The sequence below is a fragment of the Trichosurus vulpecula genome, chromosome 9 (assembly GCF_011100635.1).
Source record: "Trichosurus vulpecula isolate mTriVul1 chromosome 9, mTriVul1.pri, whole genome shotgun sequence".
Classification (NCBI taxonomy): Eukaryota; Metazoa; Chordata; class Mammalia; order Diprotodontia; family Phalangeridae; genus Trichosurus; species Trichosurus vulpecula.
Window position 1 is genome coordinate 178,303,434 of NC_050581.1, and position 16,999 is coordinate 178,320,432.

Below are 16,999 nucleotides of genomic sequence, written 5' to 3' on the forward strand. Positions count from 1 at the left end.
ACAATAGGCTAGTGAGATGATGGGGGCCCACAGCAAGGTGGTGGCAATGTTGAATGAGAGAAGGGGGCATATACGAGGGATATTATGAAGGTAGGATCAACAAAACTTGATCTAAGGTCTACACTAGCAGTGTAGCAGTGTCAAACAAGAGAAGGAGATTTATAGGAGAGATATGAAGGTAGAACTGACAACGCATGGCAACAAATTGGATACAGAAGGTGAGAGAAGTAGAGAATGTCATCTAATTCTGGGGTGACTGGGAAGATGATGGTACCCTCAGGAACGAAAGGAAAATTAGGAAGAGGGGGGGACTTAGGAGGAGTGAGAATAGGTTTGGTTGGGTCATGTTGAGCTTAAGATGTCCATGGGACATCCAGGTCAGTCCGTGAATTAGCAAATATTTATTGCCTGCCTTTGGAGTGTGAAGGGATTTTGTTCAAGCTTCCTCTTTACTCTGATATTAATAATAGCTCACATTTATGTAGCAATAAGGTTTGCAATGTACTTGATCCACATTAGCTCATTAGATCCCCTTAACGCTATGAGGTTGGTACCATTATTCTCACCCCTGCTTTGCAGATGAGGAAGCAGAGAAGTCAAGAGCCCTGCCTTTGGTCACACCCTGTGCACCTGAGGCTAAAAGTGTATGCCCATTTATGCTGACTCCAAGACCAAACTCTTTCAACTCTGCTAACTCTCCCATCAGTGATAGGTGGGCATTCAGGGATCACGTTGTTTTTTCTGCATGGTTCTTAGGTCTGGGCACTGAACAGTGGCAGTTCCTAAAGTCCGCACATGATGGACTAGAATCTGATGGTGGTTGGAAAAATATTTCTTTATAAGTCACTGTTTAACAACTACCAAACAGCTGTTGCCTGCTTTCTGAGAGCCTTGTCCTATCTTTGCTTCCAAGTCATTTTTTAAAAAATGAATATGTGTTTGGAGGGAGGCTCTGCAGAAAGAAAAAAAACAGCTTTTTTTGTTGCTTAAAAATAAAGAAAGAGCACATTTTTCCTTGTGACATTTCTTGGGGTCTTCCTGTCAAGGAAAGTGAGACCTGCAGGAGTCTGCCAGTGCATACGTAGCCCCACCCAAACTGAGTACTCCTACACAGCTTGAGGCTTGTGATTTTCCTGGGTGCTTCATAGTGCAAAGTGGGGCTTTCTGACATCTGGAGATGGAAGATTTTCCCCTTCTCCTGCAAAATCACACCTCTGTGTCATTACAATCTTTCCCAGGATCAGCCGATTATCAGACTCTAAACCCAGAGAGAGTCATTTGTGCATTTCAAGTTCTACTGGAAAACGTAGAAGACAAGGTCTATCTACCCATGTCAAAAAGGGCATTATCCCCAGGGAAGAATTGGGTTTTCGGACTTCAGAGAAGACATTTGGGGGAAAGGCGGTAAAATACACAGATCTGGTGAATATTTGGTTATGTGTTTAAGCATTTACTTGGCCCTCAGATGGAAAGATTTCTATGAATAATAAAGGGTGAGCTGGGAATAAAAAACGCTAGGTTCCAATCCCTTTAATTTATTGAGAGATTTTTGGCAAATGGATTGTCCTCAGTTTCCTCATCTGTGAAATGGGGAGTTTGGGCTAGAAGCATCTCAGGTAGTTTCTAGCTCTAGCTCAGTAATGATCCTCAGTCTGCCTTTCTGTGCCTCGGTTCCACTTTTTGTAAAGATGGCAACTAGACACATGAGGCTGATTGGAGGCATAAATTCAAAAATACTTTAGTTATTTGAAAGAGAGGAACCTCACTCATTAAGCTCCCAAGCTGAAGTTTTTAAAGACAATTTCTGACTGTTATGCACCTTCTCAAGAAGCTCTGGTAGGATAAAATACAGAGTCCCCTGCTTGGCATTGAAAGCCTTCCCCCATCTGGCTCTGGTCAGCGGTCTGTTTGCCGTTCCCCATATATGGCGTTCCATTTCCTATCTCACACCTTTGCACAGGCTATAGATCCCCAAGGCCTATGGGAAATAAGGAAGCGAATGAGAATTTATTAAGCATCTCCTATGTGTCAGGCACTGTGCTAAACACTTTACAAATGGTATTTGATCCTCAAAACAATCCTGGGAGGTAGGTATCATTATTATCCCCACTTTACCGTTGAGGAAACTCAGGCAGACAAGTTAAGTGACTGGTCCCAAGTCACACGGCTAGTAAGTGTCTGAGACTGGATTTGAACTCAGGTCTCCCTGACTCCAGGACCAGCATTCTATCCACTGCATCACCTAGCTGCCTAGAATACCTCCCCTTTGTTACCTTATGGACTCCCTAGGTGTAGAAAACAACAGGAAAAGAAAAATCCAAGCAGGAGAGCTCAGGCCATCCATGTTCCTGGGGGTAGAGAGAGATGCAGTCTGTTGGCTATCACATAGATTAAATGGAACAGAGAGCATGAGATATGCTTGTAAAAATGATGGGGAGCCAGGTTGCTATGGGCCTTGAATATTATTAATCAAGGGTGTTTGATCTTTGCTCAGTAGGAATATGGGAGCCACTGAAGACTATTGAGCAAAGGAGGGATACAAAATGAGTGTTTCGAGGTCAATCCACATAAAAGGTGATTCTAACAGCAAAATACAGGATGGATTGGAAGAGGAGGGAGTGCAGGGAGGACAACCTTTTGGAGGAATGGCAATGAATCCTGATAGGAGTGGGAATTCATCCATTCAACAAATGTTCTTTGAATACCTACTATGCGAAAGGCCCTGTGTTAGGGATATGAAGTCAAAAACAGTAATACCTTCCCCCAGGAACCTCACATTCCATCACTGAACTCTAGAAATATGGAATATGTCTTTTATTTTATTACAGAAATGTGTTTTCCCTTCTCTATGGTCATACCTCAGATTCCCAAATCTAGAAGAGTTAAGAAGACCCGTGCCTTTTGGTTACATGCATTCTCTTTGAGTATATAGTGAAAAGGAAGAAAAAACTCAAATGATTCATTAACCAGAAGAAAAGGGATTTGAAGATTTTCCTAGGGGGATAGTGACGAGCACTCCAGCTAGCTTGCTTAGATGGGGTAAAATCAAATAACCGAATATGAATGTTTATAATTTTAATATTTATTATCATTTTTTAAATAAATTAATGAATGGTGATTTTTAGGATGTGAAGGTGGCATAACTACATCAGAAAACCAGGGATTTTTGAGAGGTTTTGCTTATTTGTGTTTCTCCTGGTGCTGAGGAAGGATTCCGTCATTCCATCCACACCTTTTTACCCATAATCCATTAGTAGACTGAACTTCTGGAGTCGAATGAAGTTAACTGGTTTGTGGAGGGAATGAAATCCACATTCTCAGCCTAATGAGCTAACCAGCCATGGTCAGAAAAGGAAGAGGTCTCCAACTGAGAGTTTCAGACAATCAATCAGGCAACACATATTAAGTGCCGGCTGTATGCCAGACCATGTGCTGGGCCCTTAGTAGGTGTTTCATTTTGTTTACCGGTAAATTACTGTTTTCTGCTTAAGAACTCTGAATCCCAAATTACCCTTAAACTGACAAAAAGAAAAAGACAACCGTGGCATTCAAGTTATAAGAAGGAAATCCCATGAATAGGAATTGCTTTTGGGGCCTTAGGGAGGTGCTGGAGTCTCAAAATGCTCATTGTCACTGCACAGTGCCTGAAAGGTTCTCCGCTAACCCCCACACTTCCAGAAAAATCCAATTTTCATTATGGAATTTCCAGAAATAATTTTGTGTTTTAAATTTCTTTATTCCTTTGATTTTTCCATTTGCTCACTGATTTATGACTAAGGAGCAAAAAGCATTTGTTTTGAATGTTTGAAAAATCATTTTCAGCCCTTAGTCTCAACTGCAAAAGAATTCAACATGACCTCCTCAGAATATGACCCAATTTCCTCTTAGGGGGCTATGATTTTCTGCCCACATAGTCTGGAAAATGAAGGCAGGGAAAAGCAATCAACCTCACACCGCAGATTATGTGACGTGGCCTTGGCTGGCTTCTCTAAGTTTGGCGCCCTTCCTACTGATTGCTGTATTTTCAGGTTCTCAATGACTGGAAAGCAGTCTTCCAAGCATGACAATTTCAGCCCATTACAGCAAATGATTCCTTTCACATCATCGTCCGTGGGCTAATCCGGTTAGTTGGAAACGGTAACACTTTAGAAACCTTTTACAGCTGATAAGTCCCTTTCCCCAGTTTTCAGATTAATAACTGGTAGGCCCTTCAAGCTCCACTTTGAGGGAAGTACATTAGAAGGAAGATGTTGCCTGTTAGCATTAGCTGTTCCAGGGAGCTCAGCTACTCAATTATTGGCTCTTTCTGAATTATGGAGTATCCTGTAAATCAAGGCAGCCTGGAATTATTAGCTATTCACTTGGTCATATTTTCCAAAGATCCCTAATGACATTTCAGAAGACCTTTTGGAAATTAAAATGATTCTAGGGGACTTTTCAGGCCAGCTACCAGAATGCTGTAGTCCGAGGATTCTTCTATTCTATTTTTCTATTCATTAAAATAATAAATCTCTTTTTGAGTCATGGACCCCTTTGGCCATCCAGTGAAATCTATGGATCTCTTCAGAATAATAGCTTTAAGACATAAAGTAAAATAGAGGATTACAAAGGAAACCAAAAGTTAGTGAAAATAAAGACATAGTTTCCCTCCCCATACAATTTTATGGACCCTTCCTTTGCCCCCACCTCCCCAGAAATCTATACACAGACCCATAAGACTATGGATCCCAATGTAAGAACTGCTATTCTAAATCAAATGGTTCCATGATTGAGGAAAGGGAAAGAAATAGTAGGAGGAAAGAAATTAGTATAACCATAAACTGATATACGTTAAGGCAGGTTCTGGTTATATAGTCCTGGCTCTTGGTTGTGTCTCGGGCCTCTGTTAATAAGAGAAGGGAAGGAAACAAACATTTATTAAGCGCTTCTACATGCCAGACATTGTGCTAAGTGCCTTACAAATATTATCTCATTTGGTCCTCATAACAACCCTTTGAGGTGGGTGCTATTGTGATCACCATTTACGGTTAAGCAAACTGAGGCAGACAGAGTGCGACTCGCCCACACAACTAATAAGTGTCTGAGGTCACATTTGAACTCGGATCTTCCTGACTTCAGACCCAGCACTCCATCCACTGTGCCAGCTAGCGGCCAGACACTCATATGGTACTCTGTAAGTGTCCAGAGCACTTTATGGGTCACATTAGAATCCTGTGAGGGTTTTTGTTATCATCCCATTTTTACAGATGAGGAAGATTGTAAGATCATAGGGAGCTGAAAGGCTCCTCAGAGGTTTGCCAGTACAACCCCTTCATTTTACAGCCGAGGCCCAAAGAGCTTACATAACTCATCTAGCCCATGCCTAAGGTGGAATTTGAACCCAGGCATTCCCACCTCCCCTACTCTATAATCCACCTGACCACAGCTGCCTCTTATTCTTTCTCCATCATTCCCTTAACTGTCTCAATTCCTCAGACCCTGGAAGAGCAGTGTTTTTATCAAGGGTTAACCATCCTTCATCAATAGAGCTAGAGAAAGGCCAAGTCCATGGCATTAATGAATCAGTGCTGCTTTATTTACTCAGATGAAGGCATCATGGCCCTATAGAAAGAGGACTCAGAACGCCTGAGTCTAAGCTCAGCCACTGTGTCGTGGGAGGCATTCTTTTTTCAAAAAAAAAAAAAATTGATGAATAAGCATTTTTTCTTCCATTTTCTCCCTCATTGGGAAAAAGGAAAACAAAACTCTTGTAACAAACACACATAGTCAAGCAAAGCAGACTTCTGCCCTGGCCCTGTCCAGAAATATGTGTTTGATTCTGGGTTGGGGGGAAGTCTGTGATGGCTAGTCAGGAGGGTGGGCGGCATGCTTTGCGGTTGGCCCTTTGGAATCCTGGTTGGTCTTTCAAGGTCCTTTGCCTTTACAATAGACAATGTATTTTTCATAGGACTTAGAAGAGAAAGGGACTTTCAAGTTTCAGCCCGTTCTCCTTATTTTATAGATAAGCATCATAGATTTAGTTTTAAAACTAGAAAGAGGCAGAGGCGGAACGAGCATTTATTAAATGCCTGCTGGGTGCTTGGCACCATGCTCAGCGCACCATCTCCTTTGACCCTCACAACAGCCCTGTGAGATAAATGCTAGTTTAATCCCCATTTCATAGAGGAGGAAACTGAAGTGGACAGAGACTAGACTTGCCAGTAAGTGTCTAAGGCTGCATCTGAACTCAGGTCTTCCCGAGACTCAGTGCTGTAACCACTGTGCCACCTGTGCACTATTTAGTCTGGGGATTCCTAGCTTTTGGAGCGACCCCTTTGGCAGTCTGGTGAAACCTATGGGCCCTTTCTCAGAATGATGCACAAAATAAAACACGCACAGTTACAAAGGACTCCAATCGTAGGGACATGCAGTTATCAAATCATTGAAGAACTCTTAATCTGGTGATCTGGCCATGACCCTCATTGCACAGATGGGGAAGGTGAGGCCCACAGAATTTCATCGGAAAAGTTGGAAAGTCAAGGTCACTCAGGTAACTAGGGTTTAAGCCCAGGGCCTCTTTCTCCAAATCCTGCGTCCTTGCTACTGTGTATTTAGCACCAGAGGCTGATTGCTGGTGCTCCTGATAGAAGTAGGTGCTTGGGTTCCACAGCCCACAGTTTGAAAATCACTGTTATATTATCAAGTTTGCACCTATGGGACATGTGGTAGTGTTCTCAGTGGCCCAAAAGGCCAAAACTCCTTCCAGAGGTGGCCGACTTACACTCACAAAGTACCTCAGGCCACTTGGTGAAGGCTTCCTCTTGGCCAACGCCTCGGCCCTTCTGGATGCTGCGCAGGTGACGCCTGGATTGCCTCTTGTATATTTACAGTGCACAAAGACGTGCGGAGCAGGCTCCAGGTATCGAAAGGTGGTATGCGTGAATGGAAACGAGATTGAGGAACCCAGCCGGCACTGTGATCCCAGCCAGCGGCCGGCGGACCGAGAGAGCTGCAGTCTTCAGCCGTGTGAATACATCTGGATCACCGGGGAATGGTCGGAGGTAGGTCAGCATGGCGGGCGGCAGCAGCGGCCGGGCATGGCAGCAAGCAGGCCCAGGCCTTAGCTGTTTGGAGGAAGCAATATCTCTGCCATTTACAGTGAGGCCTTTGGGAAACCTGTTCTCCCCTTTCCCTCCTTCCTTGGGGGAGGCTTAGTGACAGGATTACTTAGAAATGATAATCATGCCTAGAGACAGCCTGAGATATGGATTGGGAGTGGATCCTTGGAATCAAGATCTAGCTTCAGGTCCTACCTGGGAGACATCATGACCACAGGACCCTGGACAAATCATTTAACTTTTCATTGCCCTGGGCAATTTTTTAAGACTATATAAGTCAACAACCATTTCTTAAGAGCTTATTATGTGCTTAGTGCCAGGGACACAAAGAAAGGGGGGAAATGTCCCTGCTCTCAAGGAGCTCATTGTAATTTGGGGAGACAACAAACAAATAGATAAGATATGTACAAGGGAGATGTAAGGTGCCAGCTGGGTGGCACAATGGATAGAGTGCCAGGCCTGGAGTCAGGAAGACCAGAGTTCAAATCTGGCCTCAGATACTGACTAGCTGTGTGACCCTGGACAAGTCACCCGTTTGCCTCAATCTCCTCTTCTGTAAAGTGAGATGGAGAAGGAAATGGCAAATCACCCCAGCATCTGTGCCAAGAAAACACCCTGACAAAGAGTCAGACGAGACTTAACAATGACAGCAACAACAAAGTGGAAGGTAGTCTTGGAAGGACCTCTCACAGTGAGATTTAAGCTGAGTCCTGAAGGTAGTCAGGGAGCCAGGAGTCCGAGATGAGGATGGAAGGCATTCATGGCCTGGGAGACTGTTAATGAAAAGGCAGAGACAGGAAATGAAGTGTGCCACCTGTGAGGGTAGCAAGAAAGCCAGTGTGGCTGGATCATAGAGTGTGTGGAGGAGAAGAAAGGAGGAAAGGACTAAAAAGGTGGGGAGGGCCAGGTTTTGAAAGCCCAAGTATTTACTGTTTGCTCCCAGAGGTAACAGGGAGCCATGGGAGTTTATTGAGCAGGGCAGTGACACAGTTGGTCACTGCTGTGCTTTAGGAAGAGCACTTGGAGAACTGAGTGGAAGATGGACTGAAGCAAGGAGAGGCAGGGAGACCACCAGAAGGCTTTCGCAATAATCTGCGTGTGAGGTCTTATACCAGGGCTTGGTTGTGTCAAAGGAGAGAAGAGAGACATATATGGGAGAGGTAACAAAGATTATGCATCCATAGGGCTGGTTCTTATGTTGGGCATTCCTTGGGTCAATTAAATCACAGATCTGGGTACAAAAGAAAATCAAGTCTGGTCATCAACAAGGCTGGCCTTATAAGGAGGCAGTGGCAGAGGAGCCAGGCAATTCAGAGTAATTAGAGAGAAATTGCAAACGCTTCTTGGGCCTAATTAGTCTCCAGAGGTGTAAGTTATACAGAGCTTGCCAGTTTTTGTTGTGGAAGGAAGTTTCTATATTCAGATTTCACGGGCGTGGCCACTAATGCTTTATTGTCCCCAAACTACAGGCAGAGGGTATGACCAACTGATGGGGTGGGAATGAATCAGCAAGTGCCTCCCACCCCCATCAGGGGGGCATATCAATTGTGATGCTCCTTGAGGGCAGGGACTGTCTTTTGCCTCTGGTTGTAGCCCCAGAGCTTAGCTCAGAGCCTGGCACTTAATAAAGGTTTGTTGGTTGCTTGATTGATAACAGTCTGAGTCAGGATTCAAACTCAGGTTTTATCACTTCAAATTCAAAAGGCTATCCACTAAGAGGTCATATAGTCATGAGATCATAGGTCTAGAGTGTCTTAGAGGTCATCTAGTTCAGGGTACTCATTTTACAGATATGGAAACTGAGACCTAGAAAAGTCAAACGACTTGCCCAAGGTTATGTGGGTAACAAGTAGCAAAACCAGTATTTGAACCCAGGACCTCTCACTTTTTCCTTTGCCCCATGCTATTTCTCTATTGGACTTAAATCTTCTTCCTGGTGGTCTTTGCACTCTACAATTCTTTCTCTCTGCAGACTTCCCAGTCTAACAAAGCCCATTGTTCTCTGAAATGTGACCTCACTTAAACATGAAGATCAGTGAGCAAGATTGACAGGAATGAACTTCTCCCATCCTTCCCCCCCCCACCCCATGTTCCTCATCCCTGGGAGGGTGGCCTGCCTTTCCTTAAAGACAAATCTCATTACTCACCTAATGGGACTTCCAGATACCACTTATGCAGGCCTCTGAAATCCCATTCAAAGATGAGTTCTCAATGATTTTCTGAAGCCCAAGAGACTCAGTGATAGCAGTTCAGTTACAACCCAAGGCTTCTGAGGTTCCCGACCCCTTTTCAGAGGTTTGAATGGCTTGTTCAGAAAACCTGACTGTGTTCAGGTCACAGTTACAGAGCCAGCTTCCTGTCTCCACTTAGTTTTCTCCATGTAAATTTTAGGTAGTCAAAAACCAAATTGATTGTAATGTTCTGAAATTTTGAAAGTAAGCCCCATGCCCCACTAAGGGTGCTGCCAAATTTAAGGAAGTGGGAATACCTTTAGGACTTGCTATCCTATAGGAGAATATCTAGGTATCTCCAAGGCCTCTGTTCCTTTCCATTACTTTAGATAATTAAAAATGATCATGTATGAGAGAGACAACAATATATGCTAGTGATAATACCGATTTCCGACCAAAGGGAGCACTTTTCGTCTAAAGCAAGGGTTCTTAACCTCCCTATCACTACTATGAGGTCCACGGATATGTAATTCAGAGGAGTCTGTGTCCTGAGATGGGGGGAAATTATATCTTTGTATTCACTACCCTTTAACTGATATCAAGAGTTTCCTTCTTTATTCCTGATTTTAAAAACAGTGCCACTGAGAAGGGGTCCCTTGGCTTCACCTGATTGCCAGGGTCCAGGACACAGAAAATGGTGAAGGACCCCTGATCTAAAGCAATTTCTCATATGTTATCTCATCTCATCTCAAAATAGCTAAATAAAGGAAACAACCACGATTATTCTCATTTAACAAATAGAGTAACTGAGGCTTGCAACAGTTAGGTGACTCCAGGTCTCCTGCCTTCCACTATATTCTCCATTCTTGATGTGTCTCTGCAACTTCTTTCACCCCCAGACTTTCACATCCCCATTTGATCATTTTTGCTTATTTTCCCTCGTGTTGGTGTCAGGTGACAAAGAAGGTTATAAAAATGACCAGAAAACTCTTTAATCACAAAAAGACGAGATCTGTAACCGCTGCTGCCATAGGGAGTGGATTTTACCTTGCCTGATGTGGCTATGTGAAGTCTTCAGGAAGCATCCAGCTTTCTCCTTTTCTTCACCCTTTCATCAGGTCTGGAGATTCCTCAGCAAAGAAGCTTTGTGTAATTGTGGAGCTGTCTGTCTGTCCCTGGGGGTTCTTCCTTGTCCTTCCATCTGCAGGCTCACTGAGGAGCCTCATCAGTCAGCAGTGGTCCATTAGTCAGGACTGTGATGGTGTCTCTCTAAACCTAGGTCAAAGGAAAGAATTAAGGCAATTAGGGAGAGAATTAAGAAAATTAAGACAAGAGAATTAAGGCAGAATTGTTTCTGATCCTGAAATCCTCTGGATGGCTGTTTAAAACCTCCACCTTGCCTTTTCATCAGTAAACAAAGCTTAGTTTGATCTGTGAGAACACAAGTAGCAATTAGGAACATCCTTGTTTCTGAATGGCTACCGATGCTTGCATTAACCAGCTAGGCCTCAACACCTGGCATACTGCCTCACCAGTGTTGTGGAAGGAACTCTGGATTTGCTTTCTGAAAAATGGGAATAATAGGGGTCCTTGTGAGGAGCAAATGAGCTCACAAAGTCAGAGAATTAGAGGGTTTTAGGCAGCCATCTAGTTCCAACCCATACACAAAAGGAATATCCACTGTATCAGATGAGTGATGATCCCACCTCTACTTAAGTCTATATTAAAGAATTTTAGAAAATATATACATTAAAGTATTTTACAGACCTTAAATGCTAGCTATTTTATATAGTGTATAATTACGGTCAACATCCTCAAGAAAGAGATCCTAAAACCAGTCACATATGGCAAGAACCCTTAGCTATCCTGGTCTTCCTCCTCTAGACCTCCTCAGCTTAATGATGCTCTTCCTAAAATGTAGCATCCAGAACTGAACATAATATTCCAGATGTGCTCTTCCCGGGGCAGAATCCAGCACTTAATGTTCAGCCTTATCCTGAAAGCTTTCTTCTCAATGCAGCCAAATTTTTTTCTTTTTGCAGGGGAGAAGGTGGCTAGAATGTTATAGCCACCTTCTCCCCTGTCCCCCAAAAATGGCTAAATTGAGAAGAATAGCTTTCAGGATGAGGCTAACTCACTGAGCTTGCAGTCCACTTAGCCCCTTAGATCTTTTTTCAAACTACTGTCCAGCCATGCCTTCTCCATCTTGTCCTTATGAAGTCATTTTTTTTTAACCTTAGTGAAAGACTTCTCATTCACCCCTATCCAACTTCATCTTATTCAGAATCAGGAAATCTGGGTTTAAGGCCTATTTCTGCTACTGAATCATTTTTTCCCTTTGGCAAGTCCCTTGTTCTTGATGGGGCTCAGTTTCCTTATCTGTAAAAAGCTAGAACTTAGATGGCCTCAGAAATCCCTTCCAGCTCTAAATCTGTGGTGCTATTCACAGGCCAGTTTCCTCATCCCTTCCTGTTCCAACATTATATGATTTTAGGGGTCCTGATACTAGTGCACCCTGCGGCTGGGTGTGCTAGAATTAGACCACGCTGAACTTAACAAGCTGGGACTCTACCGCATGTTTTCCCTGCACTTTGCTGCCATCCAGGGGAAAAGATGAGTGATGCTTCTGGATCTAAAACATTTAAGCTTTAAGGCAACTCCCTACACACACACACACACACACACACACACACACACACACACACACACGTGCGCGCTCACACACACACGCACACACACACACACCCCACCACCACCACCACTATTTCTAGCAGTCACTGTCCTTGGTCTGGAAGTGCAATTAGCAGATACTGAGTAAAATATCTCTTCTGGTTTCCTTGGGAAGCCATTTGTTGGCTTAAACTGTGGCTGGTTTTATATGGCACCTTACATGTGGTATCTCCTTTGTCCCACACAACCACCCTGCAAGGTGAAAGTTATAATGCCATCAGAACAGAAGCTTCTTGGGGGCAGGGCACCTTTTTCCTTTGTGTCCCTAGACACGTGGGATGCCTGGTGAATCATGAACGAATGAATGAGAGAGCACTTGGTGTGTAGGAAGCACGGAGCTAAGTCCTGAGGATACGAATGGACATCGAAGCTGGTCCCTGCTTTCGTGGAGCTCATCTCATGTGGGCTTGTTGATTAACTGATCTCCATTTTGCAGATGAGAAAATTGAAGCCTCACAGAGGATGTCATTTAAGGTCACATAGCTAGTAAATGGTGGAAGGAAGGAAGGGAGAAAGGAAGGAAGGAGAGAGAGAGAAGGAGGAAAGACAAAGGAAGAGAGGAAGGAAGGAAAGAAGGAAGGAGGGAAGGGAGATAAGGAGGGATCCTTAATTAGAAGATACAACTAATTAAACTTGCTAAAAGAAATAAACTAGATAAGACCATAATTCCTAAAGTTTTTTGTTTATTTTTTATCTTTTTATTGTGGGTAAAACTGTGAAAATGTGGAACACAGTAGGCACCAAAATGCTTGTGAATTGACCAGTTGATTTATTGCCAGGCATGTCTGCATAGGGTTGGAGAGGCAGCTTCTCTCCTCCTCCAAGAGCAGAGGATGGGGATCCAGGTTACTGTGGAGCGGCTGACTATGTCCAAGCATTTGTGTGAACTCGCACATCTCCCGGGGGCCCAGAGCTAACAAAGTGAAGGCTTTGAGAGGGCTGGTCACTGGGGCAGTAGCAGTAGTGAGGTTAGAGGCCCACTGTGAGCTGCCCTGGATCATTTCTTTAACCTCTCTCTTTCTCCACAGTGCTCAGTGACCTGCGGCAAGGGTTATAAACAAAGGCTAGTTTCATGTAGCGAGATTTACACCGGGAAAGATCATTATGAGTACGGCTACCAGAACACCATCAACTGCCCCGGCACCCAGCCTCCCAGCATCCATCCATGCTTCCTTCGGGAATGCCCTGTCTCAGCCACCTGGCGAGTTGGAAATTGGGGAAGTGTAAGTAGATGATGAAGTTGGTGTTTCCCTGATAAATTGACTCTGGAGGAGCACCCAGGGCCAGGCAGCCGATTTCTTCTCAATATCGTTCCCATTAGCATGTCCAGGGGTGACCTCCTTCAACAGTAAGGGTTGTAAGGTTGAAATGAACTGATGAGAGAAGAACGGCATCTTCCCTGTCTTCTCCAAATGGAATCTTATCGTTCTCCCCACTTGGCTTCTTCTATTGAAGTACTTGGGAGAATTGAATCGAAGAACAGCAGCAAAATCAAATTCTGGGGGAGTTTTAAAGCAGAATGCTTTGAGGCATGTACATGATTAGCACATCATGGTATCTGGAGCAAACTCCTTGTACATTTTAGGCCAGGCTTGGGAGGTGGGGGGTGGGTGGAGACGATGGGAACCCAGCAGAGAAGGGAGGAGGGAGCAGATTAGGGAGTAGAAGGTGAAGGGCAGTGGTTCTGGAAGGAATGCAAAGGCAAGTCTCTGATGCAGCTTCTCTATTCTTAATGTATCTTTTGATCTGGTCTTAAAGACTTTTCTTTCATGCTTAAAAGCATATTGACAAGCAGAACTCTCTGGACTTGAGAATTGTTGTGCTTTATGATGTTCCTATGAATACTAGCACAAATTACTAAGTGAATGACTTAGTGATAGAGTCATACCAGGTTTGGAGCCAGGAAGCCCTGAGTTTATATCCTGGCTCTGGAGGAGACTGGCTGGGTGACCCTGGGTAAGTCCCTTAAGGTCTCAGTGCCCCAGACAAGCTGAATATTTGATACTAATTAAATCAAAGCCACATCCAAAAGAAAATTCAATCTGGTCCCAAGGAGACTGGCCTCACAGGTGGGGCGTGTCCTAGGGGTCTAAGGACTTGGTGTGATGTGAGGGGTACTGGAAAGGCTCCTTGGGATTAAGTCATTTCTCTATCCTCATTTTCCAATCACCGTGCCCCAAACTCCACCATTAGAGATACATTGCTTTTAGCCTGTGAGGGGTTTGAAGTCCCACATCGAAATGCCAGAGCCCCAGGGAGGAGTGAGACACACCTTGTACAGAGTCAGGTTCCTTTCCAAGCATCACTAGCCCAGGGCAGGGCTTAGTGGACAGGGAACACAGGCTAGTTGGGGAGTCAGGGTGGGTCTAGGATGGAGCTCATCGGCAATTCCGGGAGGAGAGTTAGCTCTGGCTGGACCATGTCGGACACTTCTCTAAGCCGTTTTCTATTAGGTGCATTAGGAAGGTGTTCTTCAGGTCGTCTTATGTTGGTGTGAGGACCCATGGAGGAAGGCGCTGAAGGACTTTTCTAGCCTTCTTGCGGATGCCACTTTAGGAAAGCTTTAACGAACTAGGTGGAGCAATGAGGGGCTGTGCCCTACAGGCACAATAGCATCTGCAGAGTGCTTTAACATTTGTAAAATGCATATATTATCTCATTTGATCCCTCCCACCAGCCCTGGGAGGTAGGTGCTATCCTTACCTCCATTTTACAGATGAGTAAACTGAGGATGAAAGAGGATTGATGACTTACCCAGAGTCACCCAGCTAAGTGTCTAAGGCAAGATTTGAATTCATGTCTTCCTGACTCCAGGTCCAAAGCGCTATCTAATATGCCATCTAATAGAACCAAAATATAACAGGAGAATTCCTTCAGCAGCTAGGAACAGATATATAAATTAATTAATTACCACTCCCACTTAACTGGATTTATTTTAATTCTTTCTATTATTATTTTATGTCATGAATTGCACAGATGTTTTGAGGGCAAGTTTTAGGCTATATGGCCTCTCCTCCCCCCTCCCCCGGTCATCATTTGTGCTATGTCCCTGGGAAACAAAATATCTGGTTATGGCTCTGACCTTGAGGAAAAGGCAATTAGATTAATTGGGAAGCTAGATATCCATGGTGGAGTCCACGGTCTTCATCTGCTCTCATTTTCTGAATATCCCCTGGAGAGAGAGTGGGCTCATACCTTTTTGGGGTGCGGTCTGTTGCTAGTTTCTGTGTATTTGCTTATCTGGAGCATCCAGAGGTGATTTAGAAGGGAGGAATCATGATCCCCTCTGCTCCTCTCTGCTCATCTCCTGGGCTGGGGGGTGGGGAGCGGGGGAAGAATGGGGGCACCTCAAGCTGCCCAGCTGACTGAGCTTTGATTTCTAGTGCTCTGTGACTTGTGGAACGGGAGTGATGCATCGCTCAGTGCAATGCTTAACCAATGACGACCAGCCAAGTCCTCTCTGCCCCATTGAGTTAAAACCTGAAGAAAGGAGAACCTGCCACAATAACCACAACTGTAAGTCTACCAGCTGGAATAGATTGTTCTTTGTTGAGTGAAATGGCCTTGTTTTCTCCCTAACTCCACCCCTACCATGCTTTTGGGGATGTTGACTTCTTAGAGATGATGACGTCCACTAAAAGATTTTCAGGTGGACAGTGTCATTCGTCCTGCAAATAAACAAAACCACCGCTTTCTCCATGAAGACTCCCAGGAGTCCCCAGTTACCAGTATTCTCTCCATCAGTTAGTCAATAAAAAAGCACCTACTATGTGCCAGGTACTCTAAAAGGTCCTAGGGATATAAAGACAAATAATGGGTAATTTGTACTCTCAGAGAACTTCAGATTGCCTTTTATTATCTATTTGTGTGTCAGGGAGGGTGGGGAGGAAGTGGCGGAAAGAACAACCAAGGCACCATCTTGCTTTTCCCAAAGGTCTATAGGATAGTGTCCAAAGTCAGCTGCTGCTTACACCAACTATATAGTCAGAGTGGAACAACCACCCCTCACCCCAAAAAAGTTTCATAGAGCTTTAGTCTTAAGTGAATTCCTTTGGTCATTCAGAAAAAAAGGATATCCCCTTCATCTACCTTCTTAGCAAGGCTCCCTACAGACTTCCTCCTAGTGGGCCTTGATTCACCGGACTCTTGGCTAGAGGCTTTGCCCCTTCAGGGCCCCTCCCTCACCCTTCTTCACTTCAGGGCCTTCCTCTAGGGATTTTACCTCACCAAGGTTTGTTTAGCCTCCTTCTCAGCTGTATGTTGTGTGTCTGTGTTGTGTGTGTGTGTGTGTGTGTGTGTGTATGTATGTATGTATGTATTCTGCCTTCTCATGGGCCTTTTCAGCTAAGAGTTCCAAGAGTTCTGTGACATCTTTGATCTACTTAATGGATTTTTCCAGGGGCAACCAATGTGGGCATTTCTTCTCTGAAGCTCTGCCTGCCACAGGACAGATGAGAGAGGAAAAGAACAAGCATTTATTAAATGCCTACTATGTCCCAGGCACTGTACTGAACATGGCAACTCCTGAGAATCAATGAACCTGTGACTGTTTTAATTTTGAGTTATTTCCCACTTCCTAGAATTGGGTCTTGCACGTAGTAGGCGATTAATAATTGTTTACTGAATTTAACTGAATACACTTTCAATGAGAGAGGAGCACCTAGAGAGTTTATGATTAGATCCTTCCATGCTACTAGCTGGCATTGTTTTTTGCTTTCAGATGGAATGGGAAAATGTAGCGTAAATGATCTTGAATGTGGAAAAATCAGCCTTGCACAAGAATTCTTGGTGTACATACACTGCTTGTCTTCTCTATTAGAGTCTAAGCTTCTCAGGGTCTGGGGCCCAGCAGCATGCATGACACAATGGAAAGAATTCTGGCTTTGGAGCCGGAGGGCCTGGGTTCAAATCTCAGCCCTGCCACTAAGTATCTCTATGATCTTGGGCAAGTCTCATTGGGCCTCAGTTTCATCCTCAATAAAATGAACAGGTTGATGTAAG

At 44.2% G+C, this 16,999-nt stretch overlaps 1 protein-coding gene across 1 annotated transcript in view; it reads left to right on the forward strand.

Moving 5' to 3' along the window:
- Nucleotides 1-16,999, forward strand: part of ADAMTS9 (ADAM metallopeptidase with thrombospondin type 1 motif 9) — a 191,911-nt gene that overhangs the window by 155,741 nt on the left and 19,171 nt on the right. Inside the window, exons 31-33 of the mRNA XM_036738867.1 lie at nt 6,870-7,040; nt 13,027-13,221; nt 15,382-15,514. Of these exons, the coding sequence (XP_036594762.1) occupies nt 6,870-7,040; nt 13,027-13,221; nt 15,382-15,514 (499 nt within the window). The remainder of the gene's footprint in view (nt 1-6,869; nt 7,041-13,026; nt 13,222-15,381; nt 15,515-16,999) is intronic.